The following is a 24,310-nucleotide window of genomic DNA, read 5'->3' on the forward strand; positions in this document are numbered from 1 at the left end:
ACATTTTGTTCCTTTGTAAGTCTAAAAGCAGATATTCCAAGCAAATCTTAAAATCATTTCATCATAGGGAGATCTGTAAGATACTTATATGTGTCACAACCTCCACAATACAAGGGAATCTTCAAGTAGACCCAGATAAGGATGACTTTTTTAAAGCAGAATACATTGGTGGCATACTTAGAAAAGTCCTGGGGAAACTTTGGAAACTATACTTGGAAGGTGGCATAAATGGTTCTTAAGAAATTTCCCATCAATCTAATATTCCCAAGACTTACAAATAATAAAAGCTTTCATCAGGCCTGCAACATGTGGAAATCCAGAACAAAATTGAAAAACAGTTGATCATGATCTTAACATGGAGGTCTGCTTTATTGGATCTTTATCAAACAGCTGTGCAGGCTTTTTGACTTTCACTGTTCAAAATAGATATGGGGGTGTCAATGTTATTTTAGTATTATGGGAGGTGTATTTTTACCTCTAAGTCTCATGGTGTTTCTCCCATTGAGTAGACCTAAATAGATTTCCAATGAAGACATGGTTTCATCATCAGTCAAATAGAAAAGTTACCAAGAAAATCTTGAAACGGTATAATCTAGGATATAGTGATAAGAGGAAAGAATGACCATGTCTAAGAGAAAAGTCATATCGTACTTTTCTAACAATTTTATATTTTTTCTTTCAGATAACAGTGGGGATAGAAAGAAGGCAATTTTAAGTAAAATATTTATTATTTTTACCAAATATTAATGAATCATGGAGGAATGAGTAGTAATAATATAGAAGGCTATAAGTGATATTTGATTTTATTTAGTATTTTATACAAATGTATAGAAAATTAGGTGAGAGCAAATTGAATGAATAAAAATGAGGTGAATAGCTTGTAATTAAAAATGAAACAAAATACAACATGAACAAATTGTGACACCAGCAATTCTCAAATGAGCTGATGCATCAGAAAAGTAAATACTACATAGTATATATGTAAATTTCTAAATTTAAATGCATGTGAATGTAGTCAGCTAACTTTCAACCAGCTGGACATGTCACAAACTTTGTCAAACTTTGAATATGGGCTCTAAGTGGATTGTTCTGGTTGACTCATATTTCACTTTGGGTAATAAAATACACTTTGGGAAACAAAATGAACCTTCACACTAAATTAGTATACAAAATATAAAGCCATGAACTAGAATGTGTTTATATTATACAAGATTTCATTTAAATTATGGCAGATGGTGGATTTCAATATAAAAACATAAATTCAAACAGATCATTTTGAATCAATTAAACACCTATATATATATAATGTTGATTGTTTTTAACATGGTATATTGAAAATTGAATATATAATATATTTACATACTACTTATATGACAATTATGTTTTTAGTATGATTAATTAATAAACATTCCAATGGATTTTAAAACTAAATGTTTTTCTATTTCAGACAGACAGAATACTCATGAAGTTCAATAAACTTAAAACAATACAAGAAAAGAAAGAGTTTATATCAAGAAAGGACACAAATATTTGACATGATCCTGGAATGGAGCCATCAGGTCAAGGTGAATCACCACAGAAATTGTGGTTTTCTTTCTTTCTTGTTTTAAAATTGAGATAGAAATTTATTAAAATCCAAAATAATATGACTATAGTTAGAATTATATAATATGTATCAGAAGGAATATAATCATTGGCTCTGAGACATTCTAAAGGTGTCATTGTTCTGGACTAAATTCTTTAGTAAGAATGCACAGGAAGCAAAATTACAGAAGCAAGCTGGCTGAGTCTGAAAGCTGTAACAGGAGGGTGCACTATGATATTGTAACAATCAAAACAGGAAGACAAGTGTCAACAAACTTTCTTACCTATCAAGCCCTGGACAGTAAGTCAGCAACCCAGAATGAAGGAATAATAGCAAGAGGTTAACAGGGCAAATGTCCCTCTAATTTCTCTCTATAACTGATTTCTTTCCTCTGTACCGTGGGTTCCATCATGTTGACAAAACATTTGGTTTTATTTGTAAAGTTGAGTATATAAAATGTCCTGATCAGAGTGCTCAGTTTTGTTGAAGGTTATCAAGGTTCAAACTTTAAAAAGGTCAACTGGGCTAGTTAGTGGAAACCATCAACTGGAATATGAAAGCATCAGCATTTAAAATGTATAAGAATTCCCTGGGATTGCTGTGAGTGATGTAGACAAGTAAAAGCAGACAGATGAATTTTTATTAAACCCATTATTTCTAGAGTGAGCTGGAGGAAGTTCAGGACAGAGTTTGGTTCCTAACACTGTCCAGGTCCCCAGGGCACAGTCTGAAGGTCTCCTCCTCCTTTAGATAGTGGAAGACAAATGAGAAGACTTTTTTTGAGTAACTTTTTGAACACATCATCCTGTATGTCTGATGGGCCAGGCATCCTAGGAGAAATAGGGTCTTGGTGCTGTGGCAGAGTCTTGAGCCAATCCCAGATCCTTAGCCATGAGTGTTGTTCCAAATCTACCTTGGTAGTTATTAGAAGAAGGGACTCCATGCATAACCCCAGGTACAGGGTTCTACGTGTCCCTGGACCAGCATCATTCAGAACTCATACTCAGGATGTTAGCCAATCGTTTTGGGTCAAGGCCTGACCTGATTCCAGGGTTCATAGCTTCAGCAATTCCAATCATACTTATAGCCAACAGCGTGTTGTTGCATATCTTTGCAGACTGCCCAGTCCCAACAGTTCCACAGTATACCACATAGGAGCCCATACACCGCAGCAACTATTGAGCAGCAGCAAATTCATCTTCAACTCCTCCCACTATAAATGTAGGGTTTCTAGACTGAGCAGGTCCTACACAATCGGAAACAGGCAGGTCCATGAAAACAGCTTCCATTTTCTTAACTTCTTTTGCCATTTTTTCTTTTTTCTTCTTTTCCTTTCTTTTCTTTTCTTTTCTTTTCTTTTCTTTTCTTTTCTTTTCTTTTCTTTTTGTTCTTTCTTTCTTTCTTTCTTTTCTTTTTTTTTTTTTTTGAGTTTTCTGAGACAGGGTTTCTCTGTGTACCCCTGGCTGTCCTGGAACTCACTCTGTAGACCAGGCTGACCTCAAACTCAGAAATCCACCTGCCTCTGCCTCCTAAATTCTGGGATTAAAGGCATTTGCCACCACTGCCTGTCTCTTTTACCAATTCTTTTGGAACTGAAGGATCAATAGTACTGGAATCTATTAATAATAAGCCTTTCTTTACTTTTATTTTTAGAACCCAATTTGCCCCAGAATAATCTACCGAATTCATACTGGAGAGCAGCATTGTGATAATCCTGTCAGGCTTTTCCACTACTTCTGCTAAAGAAGACACTACCTATTCACCAGCCTCTTTAAACTATTTGCATAAATCAGGGAACACACCATAAAGGATGAGTGGTTAGCCATGTTTCACATGATATTTTTGCCATAGGATTGCCCATGTTTCCCAGTCCAATGAATCAAATGAATCAAACTGGACTCTTAGAAGCCATTGACCTAGTACACATCACCGCAAAGCTGCCAACAGTCTCCTGGCAGCTGTTCCAGTACCAGAGGTCAGAGGCTGTTATGCGGTCCCCCGCCCTGCCTCTGAGCCTTGACCATCTCTGCCTCAGAAACAGCCTGTGGACTGTGGATGTGTGCATCAGAGATGGCCGGCACCAGGGCAAGAACCACAAATGTGGCTTTCAAACACAGAAAATGTATGGCTTTGCTACTATAGCACTATAATATAGCTATATTAAGGAATAAAGCCTGATATAATTTCCTTCACACTAAAACTGTATAACATATTTTATAAAGATAGATGAATGACCCCTTTTATGAAGTTGTTAACATAAAAGCTATATTTATTTTTTCAACTATGTTTTAGAAAAAATCTTCCTTCTAGTGTGAGTTTTTTTCTTGATGTGATTAAAGGAATTCTTGTCTGGTCTCAACAAGATAATGTAACACTTGGGACCAAATATGAAGGCAAGAAGTGCTGTGCTGGAAGCCAAGATAGAGAATACTTCCATAGCCACCATGATCTTCCCTTTAGTGCTGTGGTAAACAGGAAGAAAGGTGACCCAGACACAGAAGAACACCAGCATACTAAATGACAGAAATTTGGATTCATTGTATGTATCAGGCAAATTTCTTGACAAAAAGGCCATAGTATAACTCCCAAGGGCCAAGAAACAGAGGTATCCCAGGACAGAGTGAAAGGCAACAGCTGATCCCTTGTTGCACAAAATGATGATGTGTCCATGTTCAGTATTAGCATCTTGGTCAATGAATGGTGGAGATGTTGCCATCCATATTCCACAAATAAGAATTTGGATCAGGGTGCAGATAGGAATGATGTAGTTTGGACCCCTTGATATCATTAGCCACCTTACCATTCTCCCTGGAAAACTGACCTTAAAGGCAAGGACCACAGTAATAGCTTTGGCCAACACAGTAGCAAGAGCCATAGTGAAAGCAACTGCAAAGGTAGTCTGCTGAAGGATGCAGGCAGCTATGTTGGGCTGACCAATGAAGTTCAAAGAACATAAGAAACAGAAAGTGAGTGTGATGAGCAAAATGTAACTCAGAGCTCTATTATTGGCCTTGACAACAGGAGTGTCTCTGTGTTTCACAAAGATGCCAATAACAAAGGCAGTGAGTGCAGATAAGCACAAAGCTATGCATGCTAATGCCATCCCCAATGAGTCTTCATAGGCCAGAAAGCTCACAGATTTTTGGTAGCACTTGCTCTTCTCTGTATTTGCATAATGACCCTCTGGACACTTCACACACTGATCTACATCTGGTTAGAAATGAAGGTTAACATGAGACCTTGAATCTAGGCTAAGGAGATTCATTTTATGCTGAGACTTTTCTAACTACAGCGACTGTCACAGAAGTGACTGTACTTTGTTTTCTCAGGGGCAATGTAATTAGTACACTGATATGTAAAATTCTTGATTTATAAACTTCACCTTGTTCCTTACATATTTCTTTCCATATTTATGTTCACATACAATAGGGTTTGATGCAACCTTTCTTTAATTACTACCATCACATACTTTCCTTTCCCTCAGTTTCTACTCACAACTCCATGAGCTCTGTATTGTTACTTTTTACATTTTAATAATCACTCAGTCCATTCTGTTGAGCCAGTTTATGTAAAATTGGGAATAGGTTCACTGGGAAAAAATGTAGACTTTCAAGCTATACTTTTTTTTTTTAAAGATTAGTATTTTATATTTTCAGGTATCCATCAACTTATAGTAAATTCCTTAACAATGTTACAATTGTGATTTAAATTGTACTAGGAAATACCTCTGTTCTCTTTTCCTACAATATTACTCTGCCTTTAATGACAATGCTGTACCTCTTTTGAAAGTAACTGGAATACTAAATTAGATTGCAAAAACCTACTGAGGCCCTGATAGTACTCACGATTCACATATCCTTTGTAACATAAATATGGAAAATTATCTAGATTAGAGGAAGAATTTTTTGAAAACCATTTCTGATAATTAATTGTTATATGTAAATAATAAATTTCCTTTTCTCCTTAAAATTCCTTGTGTTTTGAAATTCTGCTCATTTTCTGGTGGAATTTATGGACTATACCCTATTATATTAGATAGTGATCAAAAATCACCAAATAATAGGTTTTCAAGCATATGACTGGAAATCTGAACTAGTAACCCAGTCCCAATTAAATGTTTTCCTTTTAGGAGTTGCCTTTGTCTCATGGTGTTTGTTCTCAGCAAATCCAAAACCAAAACCAAAACCAAAACCAAAACCAAAACCAAAACCAAAACCAAAACCAAAACCAAAACCAAAACCAAAACCAAAACCAAAACCAAAACCAAAACCAAAACCAAAACCAAAACCAAAACCAAAGCCAAAACCAAAACCAAAACCAAAACCAAAAACAATTAAAAGTTTTGTAAAACTCTAATCCAAGAGTAGACAGAAAGTTAGGAAGACCTTCAGTGTACAAAATAACTCTATTTTTTGAGCACAGAGAAATTGTTCCAATAAATTCATAATACATGAAAAATGTGTTACATGCATGCCAGCTTAACCTAGACCTAATTTCAGCATAGATATTGGAGGTATCTATGAAGACACCCCATCCCTAGAGACTGAGGTATGAGCAGTTGTTAGCTACTGGGAGGAGAATTAGTTTTCTTTTTTAGTATACAGTACCTAGTTGGTTAACAACCTTTAAGTGACATGTACAGACCTAAGTGTGTACCTAATAGATGAGTATCATGAAATGTATTAGATAGTTTAATTACAAATTTTGGGACTTATGGAAGGGAGTCATAAATCTGGGAGGAGTGAGAGTGGTGAATGTGATGAAAACATTATATGAAATTATCAAACAAGTAAAAATGAGAAATGAACTGTTAATATTCTCTATGAAGATACAAGAGATGGTTCTTAAAAATCATTGAAATACATTTGGAAAAAACTAACATTGATATTTTATTAAAATGTATTAAATGGCAGAGTGAAATGAACATCATGGAGAAGTACTCAGGAATATATTGTATCTTCAAATACCAATATTGGCACTGTATTAAAAATATATATCAGGAATGATTTATAATGGTTGTGGTGAGATCTTTTAAGGGATGGTGATGAATTATGACATTTAATTTACTTTAAAAATAATATAAAATTTATATCTGACTTCCCCTCAAATCTTTTTGATTTGCTAGCACATTGTGGAATAAAATGGATAAATAGGACATTAACTATAAAATCTGCATTTACCTGTCTCATTAGAAATCTCATTGTCTGCACAAGGAGTGCACTTGTAGCAGCAGATGGCCTTGCCCTCCAGGGTTACTTTCCTGAATCCGGGCACACAACTCTCACTGCACACAGACTTGGGGATCTGAGAAGAATGAAAAGAATGTTTTCTAATGTTTAGAGTTTTAAGAAAAATCATTATAATAGAGTTTTTGAAGTTCATGCACTAACGGGAAAAGTATTGTTATTAAAACCTAGAGTTATTAAAAGATTAATTATAGTAATCTGGGATGGGAAACTGGGGGTAGCCACCTGAAAGCCCCAGATGCCAGGAAAGCAATAGATTCCCATGATCCTACTGGGATGACATTAGCTGGAATTCCCCACAAAGGGGCAAGAGAACCTGTAGATATCATATCCATAGGTTAGGTATGACCCTCAATTGAGAGAAGGGGCCACCCATCTTTCTCAAATATATTAACATAGAATTGCTCCTATCTAAAGAAAATACAGGGACAAAGAGTAGAACAGAGACTAATGGAAAGGTCATCTAGAGACTGTCCCACGTGGGGATCCATCCCTTATGCTACCATCAAACCCAGACACTACTGCTGATACCAAGAAATGCTTGCTGACATAAACCTGATATAGCTGTCTCCTGTGAGGCTCTACCAGAGTCTTACCAACACATATGTGGATGCTTACAGCCAACCATTTGACTGAGCATAAAGACCTCAATGGAGGAATTAGGGGAAGGACTGAAGGAGCTGAAGGGTTTTGTAACCACATGGGAATAACAACAATATCAACCAACCAGACCATCCAGAGCTCCCAGGGACTAAACCACCAACCAAAGAATAATCATGGAGGGATCTATGGCTCCATCTGCATATGTAGCAGAGGATGGCCTTATTAGGGATCAATGGGTGGGAGGACCTTGGTGTTCTGAAGGCCTAATGCCCAGAATAGGGGGATACTAAGGAAGTAAGACAGGAATGGGGGTAGGTGGGGGACTCATAGAAGTATGGTGAGGGGGGACAGGATAGGGGCTATGTACACAGGAAAATGGGAAGGGGGATAACATTTGAAATTTAAATGAATAAAATAACCAATAAAAAATTTCAAAGAAATTTTTAAAAAAGTAAAAAAGAAATAAAAGTTTATGCCCTCATGAAGGTTAATGTGTTTAAATTTTGATCTGAGAATTATCATACTGTTAAAAAAAACTGGAATCTTAATGTGTTATAAACAAATTTGTGAAACATTAATGATTAGGCACATGATATAGAAGTCCATGGTGTACATCTGTTCTAACACTATTGTACTTTCTAATGCCTGTGTTGAGCATCTTAACTTCCACCATTATTGTGAATATTGATTGTCAACAAGAGAGGATTTAAAATTATCATGGAACCAAACAAATGTATATTTGCAGGAAGAAATATATAGATAAATTTAGCTAAGGTGAGGTCCCTTAAATTTGAAATGTCACTATTGTACAACTATCATAAATGCAGAGGAGATAGAATGCTGCAGTATTCATTGTTTCCTGCATTCAGAGAATATTATATCATCAGCACCCTCTTACATTTAAAAATGATGCATTTTCAAATATAAAGCCCTGCACCCTTAAATTGTTCTGTAAGTTATTTCGTTATCATTAAACATTGGATGAGATAGTACATATTGAGTATCAAAGGATAATTAAGGAATGCTAATGGAGTCATGCTAGAGTATTTTGAAAGAAAAGTATTCCATAGAGGTTAAAGCATTTGACTGCTCATTTCCTTATTCAAGACATCATATGGGAAATTGTTGAAACTTTAGGGGATTCAGACTTGCTGATAAAATTATGACAGAGTGGTTTGGAATTGAAATATTATAATATTTCCTCATTTCCAGGTTTCTAATTTTATTTACTGTTAATACATGTGGATAGAATCATTTTCTTTCAGTTTCTTAGTCCTGTCTCCAGTATGACCAATTTTTGTCATGCTTCTATCCATCGTAGACACTGATACTTCTGAGACCATAAAACAAAATATAGTCGTTCTTATAAAAGTCATTTTTGGTCATGATTTTTGAACATAGAATACAAAATTAATTTGATATTGTTTCATGATATTAATCCCAAATGAGAGCTTTTTCTCTAGCACATGAACATGAGTCATTTGGAGATGAAAATTTCCTCTTACTACATGTCCCAACCCTAATTTGAGACTAATGGAGGAAACCTAATCCTTATATGAGTTATCAATTGGGGAGTAATTTAACACCATATACTTCTATAGCTCTGTCAAGGAAACTGAAAAAAAAAACCAGTATACTAGTATTACTTTATGTTATTTTATCCTCAATGTGTAATGGAACATAAGCCAATCATCATTATTTCAGAAAACATAATTGTGTTCGTAATATAAGCACAAAGAATTTAGATAATATATAACCCACCTCTGAAAATATTTCTGGCCATTGTATCATCTGTTCAGATAAAGACAACTGTTGACCTTGGGGTGCACTTGCAGAAAAGGATCCTATTTTCACTTTTAGTCCAAGACCTTTTGGTAAATTCCAAAGGTTAAGAATTTCATATTCGGCATCTATTGCCAGTTTCCAATCAAAACTCCTGTTGTCTCTCACCTCAATATTCTTCAGAAAAGTGTTAAGCTGAAAGAGAAACATAATTGATATTGCATTGTGTCCAAGGGGCTAAATAAAATGTGAGTTTTGGAATGCATCTTATTGTTCATAATTTCTGAAGTGAACATCAACATTAATGAAGATTCCACTAATGATTGGATAGTGAAAATGTGATTATTGAGAATAAAATTCTGCTTATAAGTATTATTCATCTTCACGTGAAAACTTTGAACCAAGCTCAAGAAAGAAATCAATGACAACTGATCTTTGAAAAGATCAACTCTTTGAAACCTAGCAATACCCACTTGATTTTAGAATATCTTCTGAGGACCAGAGTCTAAAATGAGGATGCTAATGTCTAAAAATTAATTAAAAGGCATCATTGATAAATAAACCAAACAACATTGTTTCACTTAAGTGTCCCTGTTTTAATTATTCTTGTAACAAATATATAAAGCAATGGCTTTTTTAATTGCAACTATTACCATTAGAAGATTGTACAGACTAATAGTGATGACAGGAACTTAATTGTGACTAAGCACATTTTCTCCCTGTATCTTGCACACCATTTTGCAACATCATACACTTAAATCCACCTTGCCTTCTACATAAGGTTATAAATACAAAATATTCTGTGATTATGGACAACATAAACTGAATTTTACAATACCTAGTAGTGTTGTTACAAATCTCATATGTTAGAGTTTTGAAAATAAAATATAATAGAAAGGTTATTACCTGCCATGGAAAGAACTCCATCCCTTCTCCATTTTCAAATGGTTGCCTTTGTAATTGCTGAAGTCTCATCTCATGGAGGCTGTGAGCCACAGCATATACACCATTGTAAATACTTGTGCTCTCTTCACTCATGGCCACATCAAATATGTGACTAGGTAATATATCTAAAGAAGCATTGCTTTGACAGTTGTCCAACACATGACAGTTAACATCAGCAAATGAGCACTTGAAGAACAAATACCACAACTTAGGAAGATAAATGTCTTCTGGGTATTTACTAGGATTGACTGTTTGAATAAACTTGGTAAACTCAAAATTCTCTCTAAAGTTGTGCTTAAAAATAAGGCTTCCATGAAATGAGTCTAAGAAGAAATAATCAGTAATTAATTTAATATTGTACTCAATGTTCATGACCCAAACATTCCATGTCAATAACCTTTGCCCAATATTTCTCACTAGACCTTCTAGAGAATCAATGTCACCATAAATAATTATTACATTTGTCTCTTCCATATCTTGCCAGAATTTGGTAAAATATGAAGTCCATGTAGCTGGAATCATTTTTACAAAAGCTATGCAGATTCTTCTTCTCTCCATCTCCTGTTTAAAATCTGATAGCACTTTATTTCCTTTGTGGTCATCAGGAAGGATGAGACCAACCCAAGACCACCTAAAATGAACCATTAAAGAAACAATTGCAAGTGTCAGAGATGTGTCCTTGGGGGCAATCTGGTAGAGTGAAGAATACTGACCATGGTCACTCAAGAGCGGATCATAAGGTCCAAAAGTAATCTGAAGAGATGTGGAAAGAAAAATAAGAATATTAATAGCAAACAAAATTTTATTCCTAAAGCAGTAGATGATATCAGGAAAACATTTTAAAGAGACATTCCATTTACTACATTTTACAGAAATTTATGTTAAACCTCTAATTTCCAAGGCCTTACATGGTTAAATTTACTTCATCAACCTTTTTCTTACAAGCAAGAGAAAGCTGGATTGAATTCTATGGGTCTCTGTATTGCTTTGATGTGTGGATAATTGATCAATCACTCTTTCAGTTTAAATATACCTATACTATGAAGAAAGAGAACTGACTCTTAGTCCCCACAATCAAAATTTTCCCACCTGTGGAAATTTAAAGAGGTGAAGCAATGTCCCAATTTGAGCAGATGTTATCCATGATGTTCCTGTGAAGGCAGCAGTAAAATTTCTCTTTTTACAATTGTAATTAGGTAAAACCTTTCTCTCCACATGGGCTGTGAGCCAAATACCAGCATTCATAAGAGTGTCCTTCTCAGTGAATCTGACATTGTAGAAATCAAATCCAAGAGATATGTTGGGTAAAAGATTAGGGTTCCCATTGATCTCCTCAATGGCAAATAGCAGAGCCAGAATATACTGGTAGTTCTTAAAGTTATACCTGTGTAAGTGGCATAAAAACACACAAAAGGATGTTGATGTGAACCACATACATATTTAATACAGTAAATTTTATAGTTCAAATTTGAATTTATAAAACATGTAAATTAATTTCTTCACCATGAATAGATGAACAAGATTAGTAATATAAGTTTAGGCAAGATCTTTTCCCCTACTACTCACTATTTATAAATCCTCTAAGCATATATTATTAATATTTCATAACTTGATTCTTTGCACATTCTTTAAACAAGTAAGGAATCATTTTTCCCCAAAAGGCAGATCTGTTGGAATCTAGATCCCTGGCTTTCTGTGATCTTCAGATATGAAAACCCACTACTTTATTATCAACATAACCAGTTTTTAAAGACAATATCTTAATTAAATAATATTTTATAGGTAATTTCATTGCATGAGATCATTTTAGCAATTTCTCTGAAATAATTTTATTTTTTGAGTATGGCAGTATGGAATTACTAGTATCATAGAACAACTGTAGAAAATCCTGCTTTCAAGGGAGCTCTGGAGATATTGGTTAGTTCATATTGTTGTTCCTCCTATGGGGCTGCAAACCCCTTCAGCTCCTTAGATACCTTCTCTAGTTCCTTCATTGCAGACCCTGTGCTCTGTCCAGTGGATGGCTGTGAGCATCCACTTCTGTATTTGTCAGACACTGGTAGATCCTCTCAGGATACAGCTATATCAGGCTCCTGTCACTATGCTCTTGTTGGCATTCACAAGAGTGTCTGGTTTTGGTATTTGTTTATGGGATAGATCCCCAGGTGGGGCAGTCTCTGGATTGTCATTACTTCTATCTCTGCTTCAGACTTTGTCTCTGTAACTCCCTCTAAACCACCAAGCAAAGAAAACACATAGCTGGACTTATGGCTGCAGCTGCATATGTAGCAGAAGATGGCCTAGCTGGTCATAAATGGGAGGATAGGCCCTTGGTTCTGTGAAGGTTATATGCCCCAGTATAGGAGAATGCCAGGGCAGGGAATCAGGAGTGGGTAGGTTGGTGAGCAAGGTGAGGGGCGAGGGGATAGGGAAACTAGAGGGGAAACTAGGAAAGGGGATAATATTTGAAATGTAAATAAAGAAAATATCTAATAAAAATAAAATAAAATAAAGAAAAGCTTGTTTCTGCTTCTGTATATGAATAGATGTGATTAAATGAATGTAGCACCATGCTATTTATATTTGTATTATAATGTCTCTTTATGGTGATTTTATGTGATTCTGTGTGCATGCTTGTCTCTTAGTATCTACAGTTATATGGAGCTCAGAAAATATGAAATCAAAACAAGACAACCCCAGGTTCATTCCTAGCTATTCACCTTTTGTAGTATATTTTATTCATTTTATGTATTTATGCATTTATGAATTTCATTAACTTAGTGCTCAGTTGCATGCTTGATTTACTCATCAACACAACATCTATGATTTGACTGTAAGGTTTTGTGTATATCACACTGGTCTTGAACTCAGAAATACCTGTCATTTTTTTTTTCTAGAGTACTGAGAATAAAGACTTGCACCATAATATCTAACTGCTGTATTTTTTTTTTTCTTATCACATATGCCTAGATCTCTACACAGCAAACCATTGTAGATTCCCTTGTTTCTCTCTCCTACCCTCCATATAATCACTGAATTACAGGCATGTACTCATAATCTTTTAGGGGCTATGAACTCATTTTCTTTCACTTGGAGAGTTCTACTCTCTGGAACATCTCTTCATCTACTTAATAATAACTTTTGTGAAAAAAATACATTTTACTTCAAAAGGCCCCAAATCCCTACTCACAAGAATGTATAACTTAATTTCTCTGTCAAAGTGCGTTGGTCACAGAAAACAAACTTCATTAAGGTTTAATTGTATTTATTTTTCTCCTTCCCCAATGGTTAAAAATTTAGTGCAAAAGCAGTGCAAAGTAATTAAGGACCAGAAGTTATCAATAACCTCAGGGGAAAAAATGTGTTCTCAAGACAACTGGAAAGTTTTATTTATGATTCCACATTGAATGTTAAAAATGGCAGTTACCTGTGAATGGTCAAGTGAATCAAAGCACCAGCAAGAAGAATGGAGTTCACCAAGAAATCCAACCCCTATCTAAGAGGGAATTCTTCTGAGTGTTTTATTGCTGTGAGGTAACACAATGAGTATGGCTAAAGGTAAAGGTAAACATTTAACTGGCCTAGCTTACAATTTCAGGGTTTTAGTCTATTATCATCTTAGTGGGAACAGGTAGAAAGAAATGGTCTTCAAAATTTATCTGAGTGTTTTGCATCTTAATCCACAGGCAGCAAAAGTAGAAACTGGGGCACGCTGGCTAGACTTATTTTTTTCAGACATGTAACCCCACCAATGAGTAAAACCTGTCCTCTAACATGTCCATGCCTATTCCAACAAGGCTACACATCCTAACAGTACCATTCAACATTGTCAAAACATCAAACAGAATTGTCTATTGGGTCATTCCTGTACTAACCACTAAATTCCACTCCTTGACCATGATAGTTCTACAGCCATAAAATATTGCAAAATGCATTTAATCCAATTTAATTCCTATAATCTAAAACAGCCTCAAGTTTTTTTTTTGAAGTACAAACTTCAAAGTCTATTCTAAAATTCTAAAATTCATACGACCATGCAATGTAATAGCCCTAAAAAAATTAAAATAAAAAACTACATCACATACTTCCATCATATAATGGCACAGAATTTACAATACCATTTCAAATTTGAGAAAAAGAATATAGTTAGAAAAAGTTAGAAAATACTAGATCAAAGCAAGATCAAAATCAAGCCAAACAAACTCCAAAACCTGCAATCCCATGTTTGATTTCAAAATGTTCATTACAGTTCCAATTTCTTTCATCTCTGTTGACACTTCTTTCTCTTGGGATTTTTCCATTCCCTGTTAGCAGTGTTCCTGAGCTGTTAGACCACAGCTCTTGCATCTTCAGCTTCATGAGGGAATTCAGGCTTTTCCTTTGGAGTTTGACATAATGGTTTCTCTAAGCCTCCTTGCACAGGCATTCCTAATATAATCCTGGCCTTAACACATGTCCTTAGTCTCACAGAAAGATCTTAAAACCTCTTCCTTCAATCTTTGATTATTAATGTCATAACTACATGGCTGAACCTGCGAGGTTATGCTGCATGCTAGGGCAGGTAAATGGTTCCCTTGTAAAATTAATTTTTCACCAGTTTTTTACTTTTGTTGCTTTCATTTACTTTCAAATTTGGATATTGAAACTCAATCTGTAAACAAGACTTGTGGCTACAAACTCCTTTTCACAAATTGGAAACATAGCTAGATAGAATTATGCCTAGAGATTTTCACTACCTTTATACCATTTAGCATCAGGCTTTCCTTTAAAATCTGTATGTGTTTGAACACAGGAATTAGATCAATGTTTGTTTTTAGTACACTTTTCTCTTCAATCTATACATTGTGAATTTTTGGTTCTCAGCTTTGTAATTTTCTTTATGTCTTCATATGCTTAAATATTAATGACCACATGCAACTGTCAATAAGAGGCTGTATTGAGATTTCCTTTGCCAATGGAGTAAATCTATAGCTCTACACTTAAGCTTCACAGTCATTTTTTTACTAGGTCAAAATGTAGAATTGTGGGGCAATGGGCTATGCAAAGACAGTCTGGTCTCCAGTTGAGACGAGGTGTGGAGCCCCAGTACCCGGTGGTAATAATTCACCTACATGTGACAGTAGGATTTTCCTCATGTCTCCTGGACTCAAAATTCCTATTGAAGTTACTGCCCTCACAGCCCCCACTGGAGAAGCATGGCTTTTAGTCACGTAGACTATCTCCCACTAGACTCCTCCTCGTTACCTAGCAATGATAAGCTTGGCCCCGCCTCACTCTTTCTCTTCTCTCACTCTCTTACCCTCTCTCCCTTTTACTCTCTCTTTCTTACACTCTAATCTTTCTTCTCTCTCTCTCTCTCTCTCTCTCTCTCTCTCTCTCTCTCTCTCTCTCTCTCTCTCTGTCTCTCTCTCTGTCTCTCTCTCCTTTTCTCCTTCTCTCTTCTTGGCCATGGCCAGTCTCTCTCTTTTACCTTCTCTCTTTCCCACTGCTTTTCTACAATAAAGCTCTAAAACCATAGACTGTCTAAAACCACAGACTGTCTCTGTTCATCAAGGCCCACTGTGCTTGGACGATGGGATAGGTTTTCTTCTAATGAGCTGTGTCTAACCACCCATCAGAAGGCTTTTATGTGCTCCAGCCACGGACTGGACTAAGGACTCTCACCTGCATTGGGAGCCTCTCTCCTGTAACTCCAGGAGAGAGGGTGTCGACCGGGGGTCCCTTGTATTGGGGGCTGCCCCTTGTCTAGCCCCTGTCAGTGAAGTCCAGTGGCTTCACACAGCCAGATGCCCACCTGGGACTGAGTGAAAAGCATCTGGCAGCCTGCCTGTGTCTGCCTGCCCAGAGCATAAGAAGAAATATGGCTTGATGCAGGCTCTTTCCCTCCACCTCACTCACCTACACTCCCATCTCTCAACACAGAATCATTCTTTTCCAAGATCTCTGAAGAGCAATCTCTAGGAAACACTAATATTAATCTCCTCTGTGTCCACTTGAGCCAGGATCACAGTGGTCAAATTACAATCAGCAACAACTTTTTCCACATTCTTTTTTGGTTGTTTCATTAAGCAGCACTTAAAGAATTTCACTGTTTTCCTAAAATTAAGTCCCAAAGCCAATATTCCGCCAAACATAAAAATATTGCCCTTCAAAGAAATAATCCTTTCTATAGTATCAATTTCTGTCTTTCATGCATTTGGTGGATGTGAAGGCACCCAGTGACCATTACAAATCTTATGAAGGAAAACTGACAATTCATAGTTTGTGTCCATTTCTTCATGGTGGGAAGCACTGCAGTGTGCAGGCAGAAATGGTCTTGGACAAGGAGCTGAGAGTTCTAATTTTTTATTCATAGGCAGCAGAACTAAAGACCTTGGGTACAATTGAGCTTCTCAGAGTTCTAAAACACCCCTACATAGGGACACACCAAGTCTAGCAAGGCCACAGCTACTCCAATACGGCCACTCATTATTGGCCAGGCATTCACACAAATGAGTCTATAGGACCCATTTCCACTAAATTAATTAATCAGGCTTGGCTCACAAAATTATTCAAGTAACAAGGAAATAATGCCCCAGTAAGGCAGGAAGTGCCATAAATGTTAATGCTCCTAGCCCCACTAAGAGCAGAAATCCAACTGGGTATTCTGGTCTCAAAGGATACCACTGGCATAAGAGTGCCAAACTGCTTTCATAAAAATGGCATTGCCTTATCTGGTGCTAATGTAATACCTAATAACACAGGAATCTTTTCAAACCAGGGAAACTGTAAGGAACCTATCTCAGTCCCCTCAAACAATAGAGGTAATTCAACAGCCTCAGGCCACCAATCCATTTTTGGGCTTGTGAGTTTGTTGTAATGGGTTCACCTTGAAAGTATGAAATTATAATAACCTCAGCACATGCTTTAAATAAATTTCATGATTTTTTAAATTATCTTTAGAAGAGATTGGCTAGGGATTGTAGCATTCTCAAAGGCCAGATATTTTAAAACAATATCTTATGCTTCAGAGCCTCTAGCGGTAGGGTAGCAGAGTCCTGAAAATATTTTTCTGGCTTTTGTATTATATTAGCAAGCCTTTTGATATTTGTGTCTATTGGGCAAGAATCTCCAAGCTTTTAGAACTGCAGCTGCTATTTTTACTAGTCCTTTCTTTGTCATTTTTTAGTGATTTGTTTCTTCAAACCATTCCCTCACTCCCATAAATATTTCAGATGTTAACTCTTCCATTCTCTCTCTTTTTTTTTCATCGTAGATATCTCTATTTGAGGCAAGTTCTTATATATCTATCCACTGAAAAAAATCATCAATATTTAGGAAGGCTATATCTATTTTAAACTAATCATGAAGAGTCACAAGCAATTTTAAGGGTTCCCATAAGAGACCCTTATTCTGTGTATTATTCTCCATACTTACTGGGAAACAGCCTAACAATCTACCCTGTTACAGAACTTGGAGCACACCAGTAGAAAATGTGATAGACCTCTCAGGTTTCCTTTTATATTTTTCAGGGAGTCTTATGGAATGAATTATATTTAAATTCTGCAAGGTAGGCCACTTATGTTTATGATATTTTCTTAGTTTCTTTTCTGTGTCAGTTTCCTCCTCAGAGATTGATTTTTCCTTTTTTGATTTATCACTACCCACTCCTGAGCTGCTTTTCTCAGACATTTATTTTTGTCAAGGAATAAACATTGTTCTTAGGTCCTGTTCCAAACAGTAGTCTCCTCACAAGGAGGTGAATCTAATGTTTCATAAGCACATATGGCTTTTTTGTCATCTGCCAATGCCTTCCTAAGTAAAGACCAAATAGCAAATGTTGTAAGGGGTACACCTAATCTCTCTCACATTCTCTGTAAATTTCTTTTAATATCTAACCCTGTTTTCTCCCATGCATCCATATCTAAAGATCTCCTTCCAGGAGACCAATGACTGTCCGTTTTACAAATGAAGAACATCAGTCAGCTGGGTAGTGCTAACCTTAATGCCTTTTTCCTTTAAGAATATTCTTAATCATATCTCTAAAGAACTCGCTGTTGGTAGATTCTCTTTGTTCCATTGTGAGAGATACACAAAATGCCCACAATCCAGAGTTGATGGATTCTGGCTTACCCTGGGCAGTGATGAAAATCAACCAACCCAACCTACAATCCACCTCTACTGATGGCAGCAGGCAATTTCATGTAAAATCTGATGGCTCTTGGCTTAACCCCAGTGCTTATGGTACCCAATATCAGTTTATGTTGATGCCAGTAAGTAATATCTACTCCTTTTTCTCACCTACCATAATCACACACTCCCTGGCCAAGGGGATTGCAAGGTCCAATCGATAATTTTATCTGTGTGGACTTACCTTCTTCAAAGTTCATGCTCCAATGTACTAATTTCGATGCCAGGAGCCTCCCAACCTAGATCGGGTAAATACAGAGCACAGAGTAGGATTCTAATGCGGCTTTAAAGTCTGAGGGTCTCCAGAATTTCTACCTCTGTAACTATATTGAAACACTGATCATAACTTCTAAAATGTCTGAAAAAAATTCTTGCTCTTTCTAAGGGTAAAAAGCTGCTGGTTTGGGAGATTTACATCAGTAGCCTGGCACCTAGGGATGAAGTGATGTGGCCTTTGATCTATATCATCAGGAACTGTGCTGCACTAAACTTTCAGTCTGTTAATCAAATGTCTCAGGAAGAAAACGGGACACTTTGAAAAGTGATTATATAGATTATTTCTAAGTTGAAAATCATATCTAATGAAAGGTATCTGAGAAAATCAGGAAAAGCAGAAAGATCCTAAGTGATGCAAGTGAATTTTTTTCTTCTTTTCCTCTTTGTCTAAGAAGAGTTCTGTCCAATAAACACATACATACATACATACATACATACATACATACATACATACATACGTACATAAATAGTCTCCTCAGTTCAGTTCCTCTAAACCTTCTCTTTGTCCTTAGAACTTATATATCTTCCAAGATACATGATCATATGTTAAAAATTTTATCACAAGTTCACACATAAGTTAAATCATAAATTGAAATAGACGTTTACAACAGAGAATGTTTACATGCATATCCATTAGGAGTAATTATGTGTCTAAGCTTTCATCACCTGTCACAGCTCCATAGGTTCACTGAAAGCTAAAAACCATAACTAAGTTATTAGTGAAGTTTTATATAGATAAACACAGTCAATATTTTATGTTCTGCTCTGGCACCTATAATATATTATAGTTCCCTTTTTATGACCTTTGCTTACTTGTTTTACAACCTCTTGGAATGTGCTCTGAGTAGTAGAAAGTGTGGTTCCTATTGAGAAGCAATTAACTGGTGACATGTATGAGACTGTCAGGGTTTTCATTGCAGTTATGACTATCAGAAAAGGACCTAATAGGAGTCCCAGTATAAAAAAGAAGTTTAATAAACAACAATATAATTTCATGAATTCTTATAGGATCATCATTCAGGGCCAGGAAGCAGGAGTGGATGGGTTGAGGAGCAGGGCGGGGGGAGGGTATAGGGGACTTTCCAGATATCACTCGAAATGTAAATGAAGAAAATATCTAACAAAAAAAAAAAGAATTAAAAGTCATCTATTTGTCTATATAGCATCATGACAAGACAGTACATCTTTCTCAATCTGCAGAGATCTGATCAAAGAAGTGGGCAAATACCTAGTGATTGTCATGTATGTTTGATCATAACTAGAAAAGCATATTTACAGCAGGGATTTTTCCTAAACTAATTTATTCCTAGACATTACTTGTTGGAGCTTCATCATACATATAATCTGAAGTGAAATCATTTCAGGAAGATCACCTGGTAGTTATTACCCTGTTCTATGATGGCTTCTGGCAAAATTTAAAGTTGGGGATGTGATATATGGGCAGAGAGGGTTGATACTGGATTTGTTGAGGGCTTTAGAGAATATGATCCATGCACTGAATTGCTAATACGTGTAAATATATTATCATTATTAAGATTTTCAAGAAAAAAATTTATGGTGGGGAGGAGGACTTGCTCAGCAATTAAGGGTGACATTTTCCTAGAGAATCCAAGTTTGATTTGCAGAAATAGTATTACGCAGCTCACAAACATCCAGACCTTGAGAATCCAATACAATTAATGGAATCAATGGGTGAAAATATGGAAAGCTCTATATTCACACATAAACAAAGACACAAATACACACAAAAGAAAGAGAAAAGGTAATCATAATAATATCAATATGATTTCAAGTAATAAAGGTGTTGAAACATAAAAAGGAAGATCACCAGCCTGGCAGCCTGGCTATAGGTAAATGGCTTTATGTACCTAATTGAGTATATCTAGGAAATTACCTATGCTGCTATATTGTGAATGGATGCATGTGTTTTGAAATTAACTTCATTTTTTACTTGAATGATTAATAAAGTTCTTTGATATCAGAAACAAAATGACAAAATATTAGCAAATATTAATTTTAAATAAATGCAGATACAAATATAAATGAAATAATATATTTCAAAAGAAAAGAATTGATAAATAGGATGTTTAATTTGATAAATAAAATCAATGACATATTCTAATGTATAAATATTACATACTCAAGTAAATTCATTTAAATCTTTAAAGAGACATATGATTTTTGATAATTCCATACATGTGAGGAATTAAGTAGTAATCACTACTAATAGAGCAGAGGAACTCAAAATCTACAGTCACAGAACAATGATCAGAAGCAACATAAAAAAACAAAACAAAACAGATTTTATCCCTCTCTTTTGCACACCTAACTTATAATGCAAATGCTCTATAATAAACATATTTTGAAAATAAAACAATTTTATCTTTATTTTCTTAAGATTATAAAATGATTGTATCATTTCTCTCTTCATTATTTATGCAAATTCTTATGCAGTTTTTCTCTCGTTTTGATTTCATGGACTCAACTTTCATTAAATGCTCAGAAGGAGCTTAAACTTAGAGAAGAAACACACACACACACACAAACACACAATTGCAGGTAACTAACGAATGCTGTGAAATAGTTTACTCGAGATAAAATATTCTTCCATAGGAAAGATTTTAATTTTCCCTAGTAAATATTTTACATAAAATAAAATTGCACATATCTTATTACTTATGTAATGTGAATGTTTTAGTTGGTTGCACAATCCACTCCTGTAAGATTAATGGTAAAATAATCCTTACATTGCTGACAAAAAGGACAATCAGTCTTTACCACAGTGAAGACTTGCGAAACAAACTTATGCCACAAAGCCTGCCGTATATGCTATGATCTCTTTTTCATTGTATTTTTAAATTTGATTGAATATACCTGTTCAGGTTATATCTTCATTAGAATACACACAGAGAAAAAGAGAGCTTACAAAAAAAGACATTACTGCCAATCAAAAGTGGAAATTAGATGAATGAAGGCCAGTGTTTATAGCAGGGTAAACTCCAAGGAGGAACTTTTATAATTAATTCAAATAAAAATAAGGCCATGAAGGAATTGTGTTTTCATGCAAAATCATTCTATGTTTTTGAACTGAAAAACTTCATATCTGAAATTCAAAGAAAGAGTGACATCAATTTTAAAGCTGAATCAGAATCACAATATAGTTATGAATACAGCCATATTTATCACTAATATACATGAGGGAAAACATGGTAGAAAGGATCCAGAATGGCATTTTCTGCATGAGAAATATTCTAGAAAATTGGCTTGTCCTTTAATATGTAAAATTATTCACATTGGTGAATAGCTCCAGTAAAATACTAAAATACTATATTAAAAACAAAATAGCCTAGAATTAAATAACTTATGATACATCAATTTTATCAAACTATGAAGAGTAAAATTGAATATATATTTTTGAAATTAATTTTGATGTATATGTTCAAACCCATATTATCTTTGCTGTGAAGGAAAATAATACACTCTCATAAACCACTAGAGAAATTTTTCAGTTTGACTTGAAAATATTCAGGATATATTAACCAATGCATTGAACAAATTGGCCAATAATATGACTTATACCTTGCAGGATCCTAGTGCTTTACCTGGGGACTTAGTCTTTATCTTAGCACACATATTCCAGGATGAGAAGATTTGTAAGAACAATTTTACCTTCACCTACAAATGTGGGCTACATCAAAAGAATGTACACTTATTCAAATAATGAATGTGATAACAAATTTGAAAAGACTGTACCATGCATATGACTATAAACTAAGCCATTTTTCTCTTAAAATTATTCAATACTCATAAGGAACAGTATATACAACAAATACACTTAATACATTATAATAAAAGTGAATGAATTGTGTCCTAATTTAGCTTAGGTTTTTCTGATTTTTGTGCAAGAACAGTGTTTTTCTCAGGAATCAATCCTCTTATTTATGACTAAACCAGACTAATTGCTCACATATCAGGAAGTAGAGTCTTTTCAGTGAAGGTCTTGCTGTTGCACAATATTAAGAGAAGCACATACACATACACATTGATACCAGAACTGCTGAGAAGATAAGGCACCAGAAATGTGAATTCATGAGGAGCATTAACTATAATAATGTAGAAGAGGCCCTATCCAATATCCAAAGTTGCCCTATCTACTAAGCATATGAGAAAACATTATGATTTCTTTTTAGTCAACATGTGGTTCCCTTAAAAATTAGAAATGCTATGAAATATTTTATTCAAATAACAACTTTTATATACCTGTATTTGATATGTTTTACAAATTCAGAATAAGTTTGTCAAACAAATAAACCATTAAGATTTAATTTGTATCTAAACATTTTTCACCTCCATTGTCTTTATTTCAATGCCTTAATACTTCAAAAAAAATTTTAACAACCACAGTGCATCATAGAGCATAAATAACCTTTACACCATATTTTTCTAATTATTATTTTGACAAATTCATTTTTGGAGATTCTAAAATCCTTCATGTATTTCCTTTGGTCATTTTCTACATGTTGATTTCTGACACATATTGTAATGGAGTTTATAAGTGGTATTGTTCTATTTCCATGCCTATCCATACAGATATAAGAAAGTATTCTTAGGAAAGGAAAAATCTGGTTTGCATAAAACATTTTATTTACTTTATTGAGAAACATACATGAATATTTTTGTACAGATCAGCAATACCTGTGTGACACTATCCATTAACCTGGAGTATTTAACGCTAAGAAACAGCACCAAGATGAAACTCATAGTCACTAAGTCTTGGTAGACACATACATTAAAATGAGAATAAGTACACCTGGAGTAAACAGGTGAACACAGGAAAGCTGAGAATAAAAAGTAAATTATCAAACACTAATAATAAAACAAGAGATAGACCAAATGTCTCCAGAGCACAGAAATATTCATAACTATTTGTGACATTGTTAACTCTGGAATCAACTGCATGTAACACACATGACCTCTTCACTCAAGTATCTCAACAAACACTCAGAACTTATTGTGTTTAGTGACATAATCTAATATCACAGGTACAGTCAAGTTTTTCAAATTACTAAGAACAACAAGGTAATGATGAGGAATAAATCATTCTACCTGGAAATCATAACACTGAAAAGTATTCAGACATTGTGACATAACATGAATGGCAAATAAGAGATTATGGTTAACATCCAAAGAAGAAAACTAAAGTGAATACAGTTAAAGTTTCCATTTCCTTTCCCCCGAATGAGGAAAATAATCTACCAGGAAAATAAAACTGATAAAAAGATTTTAGAAACCCTAAGAGTGAATTTGTCATAATAAAAAATAAACAATAAGTAAATTTTAGTGACTACAGCCTCTAAGTCATGAACATTCTAAACTTAATAAATAAATAATTGTACGTACTGTATGTAATTGTCCAAATATTGATATGGTAGAGTGGAATGTGGCATTTTCTTCTCAGTGTAGAAAGTATGCAGGGGGAAAAAGGCACCAAGCAGAACATCTCCTTCATGGTGAAATTCTTCAGAAATTATGTAATAACATCTACTGATATTAAACATAATAGCAGAGATAAATTTGGGAATTTGCAAGAGACAGAAGATAAAAATACAGGAGAACATCCTATTAGTACATGGAACTGATTGATTCAGAACAGTATCCAGTACATAAATGCTCAGTTTATGATTTTGTGAATATGAACAAATAT

General features: G+C 35.0%; 1 protein-coding gene and 1 pseudogene across 3 annotated transcripts; both read right to left on the reverse strand.

Moving 5' to 3' along the window:
* Positions 1-342: 342 nt before the first annotated feature.
* On the reverse strand, positions 343-3,050 carry LOC147000502 (3-hydroxyisobutyrate dehydrogenase, mitochondrial pseudogene; annotated as a pseudogene).
* A 40-nt stretch (positions 3,051-3,090) lies between these two features.
* Positions 3,091-24,253, reverse strand: LOC110312721 (vomeronasal type-2 receptor 116-like). Of its 3 annotated transcripts, none has more exons than XM_085832855.1 (7): positions 24,007-24,253; positions 11,251-11,545; positions 10,875-10,914; positions 10,123-10,484; positions 9,196-9,411; positions 6,766-6,889; positions 3,091-4,795 (listed from the first exon to the last, which is right to left on the reverse strand). In XM_085832855.1, exons 1-7 carry the CDS (start codon positions 24,222-24,224, stop codon positions 3,867-3,869), a joined length of 2,184 nt encoding a protein of 727 aa, XP_085688981.1. In that variant the 5' UTR covers positions 24,225-24,253; the 3' UTR covers positions 3,091-3,866. The 3 variants fall into 3 exon arrangements, with proteins under 3 accessions (XP_085688981.1, XP_085688980.1, XP_021042221.2); XM_085832854.1 differs by adding an exon at positions 21,481-21,709 and having other exon boundaries at positions 10,123-10,914; positions 24,007-24,128; XM_021186562.2 differs by having other exon boundaries at positions 10,123-10,914.
* Positions 24,254-24,310: the final 57 nt, after the last annotated feature.

The sequence above is a fragment of the Mus caroli genome, unplaced genomic scaffold (genome assembly GCF_978045245.1).
Source record: "Mus caroli unplaced genomic scaffold, Mus_caroli_1 scaffold_18, whole genome shotgun sequence".
Classification (NCBI taxonomy): domain Eukaryota; kingdom Metazoa; phylum Chordata; class Mammalia; order Rodentia; family Muridae; genus Mus; species Mus caroli.

Coding starts and splice junctions, on each gene's coding strand:
- LOC110312721 (XM_021186562.2), bottom strand. CDS start 24,224: ATGTTCTCCTGTATTTTTATCTTCTGTCTCTTGCAAATTCCCAAATTT. Junction 9,412..10,122: donor TGGAGTTCTTTCCATGGCAG/GTAATAACCTTT, acceptor TTTCTCTTTCAG/CTTAACACTTTTCTGAAGAA. Junction 4,796..6,765: donor TGAGATTTCTAATGAGACAG/GTAAATGCAGAT, acceptor ATTTCTAACCAG/ATGTAGATCAGTGTGTGAAG.